The 18,150-nt window shown below is 52.6% G+C and overlaps 1 protein-coding gene across 1 annotated transcript in view; it reads left to right on the forward strand.

Annotated features, from left to right (window-relative positions):
• The window catches only part of LOC143693004 (uncharacterized), a 680,702-nt gene that overhangs the window by 59,107 nt on the left and 603,445 nt on the right, over positions 1-18,150 (forward strand). Inside the window, 1 exon segment of the mRNA XM_077173088.1 lies at positions 11,352-11,416. Coding sequence (XP_077029203.1) covers positions 11,352-11,416 — 65 coding nt within the window.

Consider the following 18,150-nt stretch of genomic DNA (forward strand, 5'->3'; position numbering starts at 1 on the left):
TCTTGGCACTCAAAGAGACAATAGGGTTTGATCTGTCACCTCAATGCCACTGAAAGTACTCACTCCCACCCCAAAATTCCTCGATTCCACAGCCCCTTGGGGTGAAATGGGGTTGAAAGGGATTGGGCAAAGTGGAATGCAAATCAGGAGGGTGAGATGAGCATTGAGTGGGGCAGGATGGGTGGGATGGGTTTTGAGAGGTGTGGAATGGGGGAAGTACAGCTTGGAAGGGATGTCTTGATGTCCAGGAGGGGTGGGAAGGGTTGGGGTTGGGACTGGGGAGGTGGGCTGGGGTCGGGAATAAGACAGCCAAAGTTTGGGGATGATGAAGGGAAGGGAAGGGAAGGCCGTTATTGACTGAGTTTTTGGATATTCCATGTTCATGAAGAGATGCCGGGGTATCTCACATTTCTGAGTCTTTGGGTTTTGGGGCACTCCCCAGCTCTTGGGTGTTTCCTGAGAGCAGCTCCATGGAGCCCAATTGCCAGGGGTGGTTGCCATCGGCACGAGCTCAGGGATGTAGCCAGAGTCCATTGCCTCGGTGCTGGAGAGCAGAGAAATGATGAACGGCCCCAGACAACTCCAGTGTGTGTTTGGAGACCTGTGAGCTGACTGGGGAGAGGCCAACAGCAATGCCCTGGAGAGATGCACCTTAGACTCCGGGCATTCCCCACAGCTCAGGGTCAGGAAAGAAGCTTCCCCCATGGTGCCTCACAGCACTATGTTAATTTCTCCCAGTTCTGTCCTCCCTATTACCCCTTTGGCTTTTCTACCTCTTTTACCCTTATATGTTCATTATCTAGGGGGTTCTCCCTTCCCTGTCTTCCCATTGGTTTATGTCTCCACCTAGCCTTTCTTGCACTCCCTATTGGTCCCTTCCCTGTGTACCACCCCTGAGCCCTCAGACTACTGGATCCTTGATGCTCTCCTACACCCCCTCTATCCTGATTTATACCCTAGACCCTCCTTTGTCTTTGATTTTTGCCCCTGGACCTCTTCATCATTGCCTGAAATAAAACACATTAAAACGCTATGCCTGGACCCTCCTGTGTATTCACTGCTGAGCTGCTGTGTCTGTGTGTCTGTGTGTGTGTGTCTGTGTGTGTCTGTGTGTCTGTGTGTGTGTGTCTGTGCATGTGTGTGTGTGTGTCTGTGTGTGTGTCTGTGTGTGTCTGTGTGTGTGTGTGTCTGTGTGTGTGTCTGTGTCTGTGTGTGTCTGTGTGTGTGTCTGTGTGTTTGTGTGTGTGTCTGTGTGTGTCTGTGTGTCTGTGTGTCTGTGTGTGTCTGTGTGTGTCTGTGTCTCTGTGTGTGTGTGTGTCTGTGCGTGTGTCAGTGTGTGTCTGTGTGTGTGTCTGTGTGTGTCTGTGTGTGTCTGTGTGTGTCTGTGTGTGTGTGTCTCTGTGTGTGTGTGTGTCTGTGTGTGTGTCTGTGTCTGTGTGTGTCTGTGTGTGTGTGTGTGTGTGTCTGTGTGTCTGTGTGTCTGTGTGTCTGTGTGTCTGTGTGTGCTGGTGCTCCTGTGGCTCCTGCCTGTTGGTGCAAGATGCTCTCAGGGAAGGTTGCATTCACCACCACCACAGACCACAACAAGCGGAGCCCAAACAGGGACCTTTGTCTGGTACCCCTGGAGAGCATTTCCAGCATGGCTGCAATCTAAGTCGCCTTTGGGTCAGCCACGACCCTAAGGCAACCTCTGAGTTTTATCAGGGCACGCTGAGGGGAGAGACCTGCAACCCTCCCAGAGTCACGGACTGGAGGATCGCTCTCCTTGACAGACCCACCACGAGATCCTTTGTTGAGGCACTGCTGGATGAGTATGTTTCAGTCAGTGTCCCCCTTTTCTTTTGTTTTCTCACTTTAAATCCTGTGGGTGGGAAGACTGCAGAATAGGCACAAAACTCATTGTTCCACAACGGGAGATTTATATCCAAGTTACATTAGCCCTTGTTGCTTGGGGAATCATTTTTCAAAGGAGAATTTGAAAGCTTTTTATCATTTTCTTTTCAAATATTTTATGTTACAAGGAAATCAGTTTCACCACTTGAGATTTGGGGTATGGTCGGGATCAAGTTATTTGTTTTAAAAATGCAGGGAAATTTTAAAGTGGGGAAGTTTTATTATCTTTTTCGTTCCATTTATGTTAAAAAGCTTTATCTTCTTTTTTTGCTATTTATGATGCAGTTAAAAAAATCAGGGGAAAATTCAGGAAAAGTTTTGGGTCCCCAGTTCAAAACCCCTTCCACTTCATCCTCTCCCCATGCCCCCAAACCCTCTTCCCCACCTGAGGAGCAATCAGCAGGCAGATGTCACTATCCAGCACAGGGTTGCTGCCGTCTCCCTGACGCCTCCCAGTCTCCTCTCTCCCCTCACCAGGATGGCACTGGCCGTGCTGCTCTGGACCTTCCCCTCAACCTTCCTCCTGTGCCTGCATACCCTCTTTCATCTCCCCCAGTGGCCATTACCCCACAAAATGGCGCCGGCAACATGGCCAGCCCTGCCATTTTATCCCCTCCTGATCCAAGTTTTCCCACCCTCGCACCCCAAAATGGCCACTTTCCTGTTCCTGCTCCTCCATTGTTGGGCTCCTCCCCTGCAACACATTCCCCTCAACCCATTGTGTCGATGGTTGTCCCTGTGTTGGGATCCCAACCACCCTTCCCGACGCAGGCTCTGCCTTTCCCCTTGTGGTCTCCACCTTCTCCACCCCAGGCTCCACCCCTGGGGCCATGACACTTGTGGCTCCCACATCCCCAGAGCCGGAAGTGGCCATGATGGTGACCGGAAGGCAGCCATCTTGGCTGCCAGCAGCCCACGGCACGGGGCCGCACCGGTTACCCAGGAGCACGGCTCCTCTACCAGCAGGCCCTCCTCCTCAGCAGAAGACAGTGATTCCCCAGACTCTAACACCGAGCCTGAGGAGCACTGGGCAGGGGAGTGGGAACAAGCTGCTAGGGAAGGTGACTGGGAGATGGCAGGGAGATTGCAGACCCTGGAGGCCCCTGTCCAATCCAAAAGAGGGAGGAACCCAAAGCAGGTATCCGTGCCTGATAAGAAGCGCTGCAAGGCATGCAGGGACTGAGAGAGGTGTCCCTGTCTTACAAGAATAACGATCCTTGCCAAAAGCTGTGATGACAAGCACAAGCAGCGTGGAAAAGAAGAACGAAAGATGTGGCGTATAGATGCAGCAATAACCTGAAAAAGGAAACAGCTCTGTACTGCCTGAACAATACAACTTCCTATCGATCTTGCATTCCAGAAAAAAGATGTTGTTTAATTAGTTCCTACCTATTCAATTATTTCAGTTGTATCCTAATCTTATGTACTATTTCCTCTTTGAGTTATTACTTTCGTACTATTATGACTTATAGCTATTGTTATGTAAGTAATGTTCCCTTATTTTGTTAGGTGCTTGCAGAAATCCATAGGGGAAGACTTTTAACTAAACAAAAAGGGGGAGTTGTGAGAGCCTGTGAGCCTACTGGGGACAGGGCAAGAGCAATGCCCTGGAGAGATGCACCTTAGGCTCCGGGCATTCCTCACAGCTCAGGGTGAGGAAAGAAACTTCCCCCATGGTGCTCTGAAGCACTATGGTAATTTGTCCTAGTTCTGTCCTCCCCATTGGCCCATTGGCCTTTCCTACCCCTATTACCTTCATATGTTCATGTTCTAGAGAGCTCTCCCTTCCCTGTCTTCCCATCAGTCTATGTCTCCACCTTTCCACTCTGGCATTCCCTATTGGTCCCTTTCCCTGTATACCACCCCTAAACCCTTAGATCCCTGATGCTCTCCTCTACCCCCTCTTTTCCTGTATTTCTACCCTAAACCCTCCCTTGCTGTTCTCTTTAACCCCTAGACCCCTGCAATGTTAGACCCTAATAAACTGTCTTGCTTGGAAAGACAGGAGTTTGCTAAGGAAGGTAGAAGCCTCCGCTGAAATGGAGAATGTAAACCCTCCCCACCCCTCCAAATTGCTATAAATTTTAAATTAAGGGGCTCTCAGGCACAAAAAAATGGGAGCAGGAAATAACAGCTCTTTAATAGGGAAGAAAAAAAAAGGAAAAAATAAACAGTGCAGTACACTGGAACAAGACTGACAGAGTCAGAACCCAACCTAACACCCTGTGGGTCAGGGTGTTGGTGGCAGTCCAATTGGAAATGTGGCTGAAGCCCTCCTGCAGTGTCAGGGGTGGTTCTGTTGGAGGAAGGGGGGCCTGTAGAGAGGGATTTATTCTTCCTCTGAAGATCCAGTGGAAGAAGAGGCAGCTGCTGTTTCTCTGGGGAATCCAGGGGAGAAAGCCGTGCTGGTGGCTCAAAACTTCTGGATTCTATCTGGGTAGCAATGCTTGGCTCCTCCCTCTTGGCGGAGCATCTCACAATGGGATGTTATAGTTCTTATCAGTCGTGCAGTGACATTCAATAGTCTGTTATCAGCAGATGTCCCCTCCCGAGGGAGGTGTGAATGTGGTCACTCAAAGAGATGGATAAGGCAAACTGCCCACTTGACAAAAGATAATCTGCCATACAGATGGTAATGAAATACATCTTGCATTGCAATCTTCAACACATAGAACTGGCTGAGCTGGGAGGGACCCCTCAGGATCCTCCAGTCCAACTGCTGGCCCTGCACAGGACACCCCAACAATGCCAGCCTGGGCCTGGCAGCGCTGGCCAAACGCTGCTGCAGCTCAGAGTGCCCTGGAGCTGGGACCCTGCCCTGGGGAGCCTGGCCAGGGCCCCAGAAGCCTCTGGGCAAAAACCTTTTCCTGACATCCAACCTGAGCCTGCCCCGACTCAGCTGCAGCCGCTCCCTCCACTCCTGTCCCTGGGCACCAGAGGGAAGAGGTTCCCACAGCCCCAGCCAGGGACCCGCTCCCAAGGCTGCTGCCATGGCCACCAGGGCTGGCACCAGCTGGGATGCTCGGTTTCCATGGGCCGGGCTTCAGCAATGGGATTCCCCAATTTCCTGCTCCTGCTAAAACCACGCTGCCCTCGCTGCCCTCCCGCCTCCCATGGAAAGCACAAAAGGCAAAGATCCCAGGCGGGGAGAAGAACAATTTATTGGGAACAGCAACGGGATAAGGAACAAACAGAATAAAAACAATATTGAAAACAGAAGGGATCAATAAAACTGTTAACAGAAAACGAAAACACAAGTCACTGGGTCTACCTGGCCACAATTTCCCATGACTGGAAAGGACACCCTTCTCCTCAGGGAGAGAGAGAGAGAGAGAGAAAGAGACAGTTCCTTTCCTGCCCCTGGCAATGTTCTGAGGTGGGAGTGAATGTAATGACAGGACCATGGCCAGACCCTGATGTTCCTCCATCCCACATCATATCACTGGGAGGGGCAGGAAAAGGGACAGGTGTCTTCCCCACATGGATCACAGGGAACATGGATCACCGGGGCTCTTCCCAATGTGGGACCTCCAATGGAGGATGAATTTGGAGCAGTGAATGCAGCTCCTCCTGAAATGGGGGCATTTGCAGGGCTTCACTTACCCATAATCTGTTTGTGTCTGGTCAAGTTACAGCTGAAAGTGAAGCTCTTCCCACACTGGAGACACTCATAGGGCCTCTCCCCAGTGTGGATGCGCCGCTGCTGCCTGATGAGGTGGTATTTCCACTTGAAGCCCTTCCCACGGTCAGGGCAGAGGAAGGGCCTCTCCTCTGAGTGAATTCGCTGGTGCTGGAGGAGACTGAAGCTGGTCTGAAACCTCTTCTGACACTGGGGACACTGGTAGGGCCTCTCCCCAGTGTGGATGCTTAGGTGTTTCACAAAGGTGGATCTGCAGCTGAAGCCCTTCCCACACTCCCCGCACTCGTAGGCCCATTCCCCAGTGTGGATGTGCTGGTGCCTGATCAGGTGGTTACTCTTGCTGAAGCACTTCCCACACTCCAAGCACTTGTGGGGCTTCTCCCCATTGTGAAGCTGCCCATGGACCACCAGCTCTGATCTCTGGCTGAAGCTCTGTCCACCTGCCTGGCTCAGGGTGGGTCTTTCCTCCTCAGAGCACCCTGGGCTGGCTTTGGAGCCCCTCCTCCTGTGGGATCTCTGGGGCTTTTCCTTTACGTTGGAATTCAGCACTGTGGAGCCACTTAAAATGGCCTCTTCCACATGGTTCTGCCAAGGGGATTTGACCTCCCTGGTCTCCATCCTCAGCTTCTTCCCTGGGGGAGGAAGGACAAGGAGAGGATGGGATTTGCCTCCATGCCACAGGGAAGGGGAAGGAGATCCCCCCAGTGCATCCCCGGCAGGATGGGGTTGGCAGCAGGGTTGTCCTGCAGCCGGGGGCTGTGCTGGGCTGGGAGATGGAGCAGGAGAGAGGGGGAAAGGGGCACTGACTTCCTCCTCACCTGCCTGGGTGTCCCGGGGATCCTTCCTCTTCCTCACAGCCTCCTCCTCCATCCAATCAAGATTTGGGAATGGGAAATCCTGTTTCGGGGACCAAACAAAGGCTGCACACATTGTCTTTTGTACAGGATTTAAGGCAAACCCGGGGGAGAGTCTATGTCAGAATTACAATTTAATAAGAAAATGAAGATCAAGGCAATGATACAGAAACACTGCCTTAAACTGACAGAGTCAGGATATAACCTGACACCCTGTTGCTGGTCAGGGTGGTGGCAGCAGTCCCATTAAATGGTGGCTGCAGTCCTGTTGGAGTGATGAACATGATTCTGTCCAAGCAGTGATCCTGTAGAAGGGTCTGGTCTTCCTCTGGAGGTCCAGGGGTGGTTCTGGAGCTCTTGTCCTCTGGGAATCCAGTAGGCAAGCTGCTCCTGGTGTTGCAAGGCTCAGCTTATATGCAGGTAGGAATGCTTGGATCCTGCCCCTGGGCGGAGCATCCCACAATGGGATGATGGAATTTGATCAGTCCTGCAGTGACACACAATGGCCCATTCACCGCAGATATCTCCCCTGGAGGGCGTTATCAGGGCTGAGTCATGGAAGAGATAAAGAACACTGCCCCGCCTGTTTATAGCAGTTGATGAAGATGGGGATTGAAAACATGCATTTGGTTCCATCTTACACTGCAACCTGAAACAGTGGGGTAATCCCTGCTCAGGGGGTGAACACCACCCCCCTTACCCAAACTGGCTCAGCTGTAAAACCCTCACCCCGGGAAGGCCACACACACACAGGGGACAATGTCACACTTGGCCCACTCCAGGGGAGATGTCTGTCCCTCTCAGTCCCTGGCTGTCCCCCCTTTTCTCGTTCACAGGCTGGGGGCTTTGCCAAATCTAAGAATAAGTTTTGTTTTGTCCCTGTCACCTTTGTGACATCTACACAGAGCTTTCCCTTCCTTTTCACACTCTTTTCATAAAAGAGGTATCGCAATGTATTGGGCCAAATTTCCACTTTTCTTTTATCAGAATGTGCCAGCAGCTGAGCTGGAGCTGAGCAGGACCAATGGATTTTGGAATTGCCACCAAATTGCTTCTACTGTGTGTTTATTGAATTTTGGGATTTGCTATGGTTGGGCTGAGATTTGGATTAGAGCTGGGATTGGGGTTAAGGCTAGACATGGGATTGGCTTTAGGGCTGGGGTTGGGATTGGGTCTGGGGCTAGATGAGTTTGGGACTGGGATGTGATTAAATTCAGAACTGTGAGTGTGTCTGAACATGGAGTGAGATTGAGATCAGGATCAGGGTCAGGTTTGGGACTGAGCTCACCCAGTGTGGGACAGGGGGGATGTCACTATTGGAAGTTTTGGGGAAAACTGTGGACTGGGGAAAAACAAGCTGTGAATGCCTTCAGTTCGGGATTCCTCTTGCCCAAGTCCATCTCTGGAAGTCCCTGATGTCCAAAAATCAAGAGGGAATAAAAAAATCCACCAGGAGTTTACCATTTCCAGTCTCATCCCTCTGGGGTTCTGGTGGTCCCCCATCTCAGGGCTGCTGGGGATCCCATGGGTCCTGGGGATCCCCCCTCTCCAGGGTCCTGCTTAGGGATTCTGGGAGGTTTTGGAGTCCCAGAGTCCCCCTCTCCAGCCTCCCCTCAATCCAGCCACTTGGGGTTCCCCCTTCTTCCCACCACCCTGTCCTGGTTTAGGGCAAATTTGGTTGAAAACCTCCAAAAGGAGTTTCCTCTAGAACGCAGATTCAGCAGCCCCACCCTCAGCCAGTTGGGGAAAATATTTCCTTGGAGAAAAGTGGAAAAAACTTTATTTTACAGGCAAAGCATTCACCAGAACAAAAATTGATCAATATTAAGCAATATAACCTCCTGCTGCTCCAAAAGAGATGACAAACTCCACAAGTCCCTCCTTGGGCTGTAGCTCGGCTCACTCAGTCTCTTATCAGTCTCTTATCAGTCTCTTATCAGTCTTTTATCAGTCCCTCCAGTGCTGGAAATGCCACGGCCCAGGCCAGGCCCAGTGGGCCACAGGTGGGAGCTGCCAGTGGTGTTCTGGGTGTTCAGTCCTGAGCAGGTTCAAACAGCACCAAAGAAAAAGAAAAACCACAGTCCAGGGAGCTTCTCTGCCTCAGAGAACTAAAAACTAACTAAAAGCAAAGGAGAGCTCTGTCCTGCCCTCTGTCCATCCAGGAGCCAGAATGTGGACGAGTGAGTGCAGTGTATGAAAACAAACTGCAGCTTCTTCCTCCTCCCCTTGGCTCTCAGAACCAGCCTTAAAGATTCAGAACTCATTTCTGGGCTAAAGGGACTGATGGGGCACGAGCATCATGAAGTCACCCCAGGACACGCCCCTGTCAGGGTCAGGGGGTGTCGCAGACATCCTTCATGAAAAATCCTTTCTTAGGATTTTTCCTTGTGAGAAGCTGCAGATTCAGCAACCAAAGTAAACAATGGTTATCTGCTGCTGTGGAATACAACACGTAGACCTGTGATTGGTCTCCTGTGGGTGTTTGGATTTCTTGACCACTCATGGCAGAGCTGGCTCTTGCTCTGTCTGAGACACAGATCTTTATTATTCATTCTTTTTTATTCTTAGCTTAGCTAGCTTCTCAAGAAAACCTTTTCCTTTCTATTGCTTTTTAGTATAGTCCTAATGTAACATATAACATAAAATAATAAATCAAGCCTTCTGATCATGGAGTCAACATTCTCATCTCTTCTTCATCCTGAAAACCCTTGTGACCACAGTCACAAGGGGGTCCCGTCCCCGCCTCATCTCCAGGCTTCTGGGGGTGCCCCAGCTCCGGTATCGCCCCTTCCCCTCTCCCCGCCCCGGGGGTCCCCCGGTCCACAGCCCCGGCTCTCACGGGGATCCCCAAAACCAATGTCCCGCCCCATCGGTACCGGGCCATCCCCACATGGACCCCCCGGGACCCTCCCGAGGGGCGATCGCGGCTCCTCGGCCCCTGGAAAAGCTCCACTTAGGGAGCCCGGAGATATCTGGGGCTCGAGTGCGGGATCTGCCGGCTCCAAACACTCTCCAAAAAAATCCTCCCGGAGATCCCTGGCTGGAGTTATTTGGGAATTTAGCTACTTGAGCTGGGCTTCTTGTAGGACTTTCAGCAGCCTTGGGTTCCTCACCTTTGAGTAAATGAAGTTTGTCAGTCACTCTGATATCATTTGCTCCCTCTCCTCCTGTGATTTTAAGAAACTTTTGAAAGAAGGACAACAAAATATTTTCTTTTTCACTGGCCACCACAACAGCCATTTACCTCATCATTTCTCCCGTAAGTTCCCCAGGAGGAAGGAGGGACTGTTTCCAAGTTTCCAAGAGTTCTTCCAGTAGAGCCACAACCTCCTCAGAGGAGGGAACCATGCTGTTGTCAAAGGCACTAGGGGTGAGACAACAGTGCCTTGAACTCACTGTGCAAAAATAATGTCTCAGTCTCGTTACGCGAATTGTTTAGAGAGATGCATCTGCCCCAATTAAGGTGCTAACAAGACCAAATGCAAAGTGGATTTTGTTGAACAGTAAATGTGAGGTAGAGAGAGAGATGGAAAGAAAGAGAAAAGGGGGCACAGCAAGGGAATGACAGGGACAGAGACCTCCCCTGGAGTGGGCCAAGTGTGACATTGTCCCCTGTGTGTGTGTGGCCTTCCCGGGGTGAGGGTTTTACAGCTGAGCCAGTTTGGGTAAGGGGGGTGGTGTTCACCCCCTGAGCAGGGATTACCCCACTGTTTCAGGTTGCAGTGTAAGATGGAACCAAATGCATGTTTTCAATCCCCATCTTCATCAACTGCTATAAACAGGCGGGGCAGTGTTCTTTATCTCTTCCATGACTCAGCCCTGATAACGCCCTCCAGGGGAGATATCTGCGGTGAATGGGCCATTGTGTGTCACTGCAGGACTGATAAAATTCCATCATCCCATTGTGGGAACCTCCACCCAGCGGGAGGATCCAAGCATTCCTACCTTGATATAAGCTGAGCCTTGCAACACCAGGAGCAGCTTGCCTGCTGGATTCCCAGAGGACAAGAGCTCCAGAACCACCACTGGACCTTCAGAGGAAGACCAGACCCTTCTACAGGATCACTGCTTGGACAGAATCATGTTCATCACTCCAACAGGACTGCAGCCACCATTTAATGGGACTGCTGCCACCACCCTGACCAGCAACAGGGTGTCAGGTTATATCCTGACTCTGTCAGTTTAAGGCAGTGTTTCTGTATCATTGCCTTGATCTTCATTTTCTTATTAAATTGTAATTCTGACATAGACTCTCCCCGGGTTTGCCTTAAATCCTGTACAAAAGACAATGTGTGCACCCTTTGTTTGGTTCCCAGAACAGGATTTCTCATTCCCAAATCTTGACTCAATGGAGGAGGAGGCTGTGAGGAAGAGGAAGGAGCCCTGGCACACGCAGGCAGGTGAGGAGGAAGTCAGTGCCCCTTTCCCCCTCTCTCCTGCTCCATCTCCCAGCCCAGCACAGCCCCCGGCTGCAGGACGACCCTGCTGCCAACCCCGTCCTGCCGGGGATGCACTGGGGGGATCTCTTTCCCCTTCCCTCTGGCATGGAGGCAAATCCCATCCTCTCCTTGTCCTTCGTCCCCCAGGGAAGGAGCTGAGGATGGAGACCAGGGAGGTCAAATCCCCACAGCAGAACATCCTGGAAGACGCCATTTTGAGTGGCTCCACGGTGCAGAATTCCAACGTGAAGGAAAAGCCCCAGAGATCCAACTGGAGGAGGAGCTCAGAACCCAGCCCAGGGTGCTCTGAGGAGGAAAGACCCACCCTGAGCCAGGAAGGTGGGCAGAGCTTCAGCCACAGCTCAGAGCTGGTGGTCCTTGAGCAGCTTCATGATGGGGAGAAGCCCCACAAGTGCTGGAGTGTGGGAAGAGCTTCAGGCAGAGCAGCACCCTGACCAGCCACCAGATGATCCACACTGGGGAATGGGCCTACGAGTGTGGGGAGTGTGGGAAGGGCTTCAGCTGCAGCTCTGCCCTCGTCATCCACCAACGCATCCACACTGGGGAGAGGCCCTACCAGTGTCCCCAGTGTCAGAAGAGGTTTCAGACCAGCTTCAGTCTCCTCCAGCACCAGCGAATTCACTCAGAGGAGAGGCCCTTCCACTGCCCTGACCGTGGGAAGGGCTTCAAGCGGAAATACCATCTCATCAGGCACCAGTGGCGCATCCACACTGCGGAGAGGCCCTATGAGTGTCTCCAGTGTGGGAAGAGCTTCACTTTCAGCTGTAACTTGACCAGACACAAACAGATTATGGGTAAGTGAAGCCCTGCAAATGCCCCCATTTCAGGAGGAGCTGCATTCACTGCTCCAAATTCATCCTCCATTGGAGGTCCCTGTGGTAGGTAAGGGACAGGCGTTCGGAAGATTTCGGGCTGTGATGGAAAATTACAGGACTCCTTCTGCCCCTCTCTCCAGAGATAAGGATCACCCTTGGAATGTAGCCAAACAGGTAGCCCCCCCTAACCTATAGATGCCAGTAACTTTCCACTCCATACTAACCCTAGAAAGTATAGCCAAACCCCTTTCTGATGTAGAGAAACCCCTTAGTCCATAAATGCCCCTGAGACCCCTCAATAAACGCCATTTGCTGTCCACCACATTGGTGTATGTAGCATTGGACCGAGTGACCCTGGGCCTTGGGTCACCGTGCCGGACCTCCCGAACCAGGTCGCCACGCCGTAACGGCAACAGGTCCCACATTGGGAAGAGCCCCGGTGATCCATGTTCCCTGTGATCCATGTGAGGAAGACACCTGTCCCTTTTCCTGCCCCTCCCAGTGACATGATGTGGCATTGAAAAACATCAGGGTCTGGCCATGGTCCTGTCATTACATTCACTCCCACCTCAGGTCATTGCCAGGAGCAGGAAAGGGACTGTCTCTCTCTCTCACCCCTGAGGAGAAGGGTGACATTTCCAGGCAGGGGAAATTGTGGCCAGGAAGACGCAGTGAGTTGTGTTTTAGTTTTCCCTGTAAACAGTTTTATTTATCCCTTCTGTTTTCAATATTGTTTCTGTTCCATTTGTTCCTTATCTCGTTGCTGTTCCCAGTAAATTGTTCTTATCCCAGCCCGGGATCTTTGCCTTTTCTGCTTTCCATGGGAGGGGGGAGGGCAGCGAGGGCAGCGCGGTTTTAGCGGGAGCAGGAAATTGGGGAATCCCATTCCTAAACCCCAGCCCATGGAGAACGAGCATCCCAGCTGGTGCCAGCCCTGGTGGCCATGGCAGCAGCCTTGGGAGCGGGTCCCTGGCTGGGGCTGTGGGAACCTCTTCCCTCTGGTGCCCAGGGACAGGAGTGGAGGGAACGGCTGCAGCTGTGTTGGGGCAGGCTCAGGTTGGATGTCAGGAAAAGGTTTTTGCCCAGAGGCTTCTGGGGCCCTGCCCAGGCTACCCAGGGCAGGGTCCCAGCTCCAGGGCTCTCTGAGCTGCAGCAGCGTTTGGCCAGCGCTGCCAGGCCCAGGCTGGCATTTTTGGGGTGTCCTGTGCAGGGCCAGCAGTTGGACTGGAGGATCCTGATGGGTCCCTCCCAGCTCAGCCAATTCTGTGGCTCTGGGATCCCATCAGCCTGGGGATGGGGCTGCCAATGTTTGCCATGGCAACAGGCTCTGGCTGCAGGCCTGAGCTGGTGTCCATGGCAACCACCCCTCGCATGGGGTCTCCATGGAGCTGCCAAGGGACTGAGCATAGCAACAGGGGGCTGGGGATGGTTGCCATGGGAACACACCACAGCAACAGGGCCTGGTGGTGGTTGCCATGGAAACAGACCATAACAACAGGCTCCTGGTGATGGTTGCCTGCAAAGGATCAGATTTATAACAGGCCCTCAGAGGGGCTCCATGGGATCTTTTCAAGAGTCTCCAGGCTGTTCCAGAGATGGAATGTCACATGCAGAAACAGGGGCTCCATGGAGACCTCCCAGGGCTTTCTTTGGATGGAAAAGAGCCCTGTGGTAGGAGGCAGTCACAGCCATTGCATGGTGACATCCCAGGGCACCTTGGGCTGCAAAGGCACCCATCTGTCACAGGCACTCACGAGGGCTCCACAGTGACATCACAGGAGTCCCCAGGCTGCCAAAGAGCCAGGATGGCCAGACACTCACAGGAGTTCTTGTCATGGGCACAGCGGGAGCTTCAGGGAAAAGCTTTTTTTCTTTATTGGAGAAACTCCTTCTGAGTCATGAGATGGAGAAATGATACCCAACAGCCACCATGGATCCTCAAAGCCCTGCAGGGTTCCTAGACTCTTAAAATTCCTTCTAAGAGAGGACACTGGGAGCGACTGGATCCAATCCCAGACCTAGAATTGTGTAAAAGACACCTAGAAGGTGTAAAAGATTGAACAGGTGGAATTCAAATTTAACGATGGAATACCAGATAAATTAGTATAAATACAGCTCTGATTGATTCTGATCATGATTGGACAGAAAGATCTTAACCAGAGTTATTTACTCCACAGTTCATGAGATATAACAATTATTAGAATATAGTGCTCTAGGAAGCAACAGGGCGCCTTGCTGTAGTCATTGGAGCCCATTGCAGGCAGAGCCTCCTGCTCCAGCAGGAGCTGCCTTTCCTGTGCCATCAGCAGGGCAGGTCCCGCTGCAGGAAAAAGCCCAGGCCAGCCCCAGCACAGGGAAGGCCTCGGGCCCAAGGGCAGAGTGCCGTGCTGGGAGCTGTGCCAGGGAGAGCCTGAGGCACCAAAGGCACCTTGGCAGCAGCAGCTGCTTGCAGGCCATGGCCAGAAGCCTCCCTTGGCAGCCCGGCCTGGTGGCCACCACTGCAGAGCTGCTGCCTCAGGGCTCATTCCTGGCTGGCCTCTGAAAAGCCACTTGTGCTCCAGGAGCCTGACTGGGAAGCCATTGGCCCCAGCACCTTGGGGACAAGATATCAATGACAAAACTCTTCATGCCAGCAGAGCCAAGGCAGGGGCAGAGCAAAGGGCACAGCCAGGCCCAGGGGTCAGGGCTGCCATGGTGATGGCTGTCAGGTCACTGCCCCTGCAGCAGCCTGGCTGCCCTCAGCAGACATTCTGGCCAGAAGCCTTGTGAGGGCACCCAGCACATCAGAGAACCCACACTGAGGAATTCTGCCACTGGGGAGGGCAGGGGGTTTCACTGGGTCAGGGGTCACAAAGCTCCTGATCTTGGATAATTCCTGGGTCGGGGAATCCAATTCTCTGGGAAAACAGTTGCAGTTTCATGCCACTTTCATAATTGCAAAATATTTCCTCTTCTAACAAATGTAGATCTTCCCTCATTTAGCTTAGAGATATTGACCCTTGTTTTGTCACTGCAAGATTTGGGAGAAAATAACTTTGATCTCTATGTTTCCATTTCCACAGACCTTGGAGAGGAGAAAAAATCTCCCAAGATGGGGTTTGGAGGCCTCATCATAAAACCAGCAGGGACAGACAGAGGGCTCTGGGGTCAGTGGGGTGGAGACTGAGGACAGAACAGGGGCAGCCTGCGAGGGATGGAAGGGTGGTTTGAGAGAGGCTGGAGCTTTTCTTCCAAGTGGGAATGAGCCTGAAGAAGACATAATAGCACCAAGGGCAGCTGGGGAGGCCCAGAGTGGACACCAGGAGAAAGGAATTTCCCTGGCCGGGCAGGGCTGTGTTGCAGCACGTCCCCCAGCAGGAGCCTGGAGCAGCCCAAGGCTTTGTGTGGGCAGGGAGAGGCAGGCAGGAGGCAGAGCTGTCAGCAAAGGAAGGGGCCAGCCAGGTGGGGCAGCCGGGGGATGCCGACAGCCTGCAGGGACAGAGGCGCAGGTTTGCTCAGCACCAGAGACACCTTTGCCTTGCTTGTCCCCACCTGTCATCACTGCCACCAGTGTTCTGCTCTACCTGGAACCTGGGACATTTTCTCAGTCCTGTCCCTCAGAAAGATCAATTTTATGCGCGAGAAACCTCACTTTCAGTTCTTGAGAAGTTCTTTGAACATGCTGTAAGGGACTGTGTCTGATGCAAAGAGCACCAAAGCCCCAGAGGGTCATTACAGTCCTTGTGCTGTGTCTGTGCTGCTGAGCTGGGCCAGGCTCCTGGCCCAGAGGCAGCTCCTGGCAAGGGCAGCAGAGCTGCAGAGAGACAGCTCTGGCCAGGAGCAGCTCCTGTGCACAGCCCAGCAGGGCTGGGGCACTGCCAGGGCCCCTCAGAGACACCAGCAGGGCACAGACTGAGCTCCCAGGGGCTCAGCACTGGCAAGGGCTGTGGCATGTCCCAGAGGGGGCTGTGTCACAGCAGCTCCTCTGTGGCTGTGTCATGGAGGCACAGAGCAGCTGTGATGGCAGCAAGGGGCTGTGTGACAGCACAGAGTGGGCTGTGTGAGGGCACAGATTGGGCTATGACATTACAGAGTTTGTTGTGTGAGGTCACTGAGCAGCTACAGCATCATAGAGGGAACTGTGTGACATCACAGCAGACTGTGACATCATGGCATGGCTGTATGACATCACAGAGCTGGCTGTGAGGTCAAAGTGTTTGCTGTGACATTACAGAGTGGCAGTATGACATCACAGAGAGGGTTTTGTGACATCACAGAGGCGGTTGTGACATCACACAGCTGTATGTGACATCATAGTGTGAGCCCATAGAGCAGATCGTGCTGTCATAGATGGTGGCTCTGTGACATGAGGGAGTGGGTTGTGACATCACCGGGTGGCTGTGTAATATCATAGAGCAGGCTGTGACATCACAGAACAAACTGGGACATCGCAGTGTGACTCTTTGACATCAGAGTCTTCTGTGACATCACAGAGCCACTCTGTAAGATCACAGGGGCCTATGTGACATCACAGGAGACTGTGTGACATCATAGGAGGAAATGTGACATCACAGGGTACTGTGTGACATCACAGGGTGCTGTGTGACATCACACGGGGACTCTGTGACATCACAGGGGCCTGTGTGACATCACATGAGGACTCTGTGACATCACAGGGGCCTGTGTGACATCACAGGAGGCAGTGTGACATCATAGGAGGAAATGTGACATCACAGGGGACTGTGTGACATCACATGGGGACTCCGTGACATCACAGGGGCCTGTGTGACATCACAGGAGGCAGTGTGACATCACAGGGGCTGTGTGAGGTCACTGGGGAGGTCACTCTGCCCCGGCCCCCCTCACAGTTCCCCCCAGAGCAGTCCAACCCTGCTCGTGCACAGCGGGGTCCCCTGTCCCCCCGGGTCCCCCCGCCCCTGGCGCCGCAGCCTCCCCCAGAGGATGTTCCACGAGATCGACCCCAGAGCCTGACACAGGGACGGGGGGCCAGGGCCCTGGGGTGGCACAGGGGGACAGGGACCCCCTGGCAGCGTCCCCGTGTCCCCCAGAGCAGAGCCTGGGCCAGGGCTCCTTCACCCTGGTACCAACGAGGCCTTGAGAGCGCTGAAAAAATCCCCAGCAAGGGAGCAGCAAAAACCAGATTTAATATTAAGCAACAGCAGCACGAAGTTCCTTGGCAAGAGTCACTCTGCTCCTGACTGGACACTTCAGGCACACCAAGGAAACAAATCAACAAAAAAACCAAACAAAGTCCAGGCAATTAAACTGGAAATGAACTGAGAACTGTCCCTGTGTGTGTGTGACACAAGGACAGTGAGGGCAAGGATAAAAGGAATACGGCCCAAAAGCTTAACAGAGCTAAAACTTAACAGGACTTGACTGATACCTTAATCTTAACTGATACCTTCAATTTCACAATTAAGCAAAAAAGAGCATTTAGCAGGATTTAATCTGACTTTTAACCTGTGACTTTGCAATTTAACAGAGGATTAACATTTAACAGTATTTGACTCATCTTATAACTTATATTAAACATAGCAACTTAGGGAAAAAACAACTCTCAACTCTTAGCGGTGTTTAGCTTTACTTAGACCTCGTGACTAAGGCAATGTAGGTAAGGTTAAGTCATCCTGGCCACACTTGGCACCACCAGCTTTCTTTGGCAGGGTGAGACAGGGATGTTGTGCCACTGAGGGAACCAAACCAGTTCCCAGGGCTGCTGCTACAGAAAGCAGCAGCTGGGTGGGCAGCAGCAGTGCCTGGAGCAGACAGTGTTTGTGATGAGCTGCAGAGGAGCTGAGCCCAGGGGCTGTTGGCCAAGGTCGAGGCCCAAGGAGCATTTCTCAGCTGGCAGGGCGGCCTGAGAAGGGGAGGGGGGAATGCAGCAGCACAGGGCCCATGGAATGTAGGGGCCATTGGGACACTGTGGGGCCCTGTGAGACCAAGGGACCATGGTGACACTGTGGGGCCTCATGGAATCATGGAGAGCACTGTGACATTGCTGGGCCTCATGGAACCAAGGGGACTGTACTGTCACTGTGTGGCTCCATGGAATTTAGGGATCATTGTGACACTTAGAGGCCCCATCAAACCAGGGTCCATTGTAACACCGTAGGGCCTCATGGAACCGTGGAGACCATTGTGACACTTTGGGGTGTCATGGAAACAAGGGGCCATTGTGACACTGCGAGACCCCATGGAGCTGAAGGTTTATTGTGACATTGCAAGGCGTTATGGAACCATGGAGACCATTAAGACACTTCACAGCCTCATGGAACCAAGAGATCTTTTTTACTATGGGGCACCAGGGAATCATGGAGACCGTTATGACACTGAGGGGACCCATGGGATCATGGAGACCATTGTGATGCTATGAGGGCCCATGGAATAAGCAAAGCATTGTGACACTGTGAGGCTTCATGGAAACAGTGAGACCGTGGTGACCCTGGGGGTCCCCAAAGAACCAAGAGGACCATTGTGATGCTGTG

This window comes from Agelaius phoeniceus, unplaced genomic scaffold (assembly GCF_051311805.1).
Source record: "Agelaius phoeniceus isolate bAgePho1 unplaced genomic scaffold, bAgePho1.hap1 Scaffold_113, whole genome shotgun sequence".
NCBI classification, from domain to species: Eukaryota; Metazoa; Chordata; class Aves; order Passeriformes; family Icteridae; genus Agelaius; species Agelaius phoeniceus.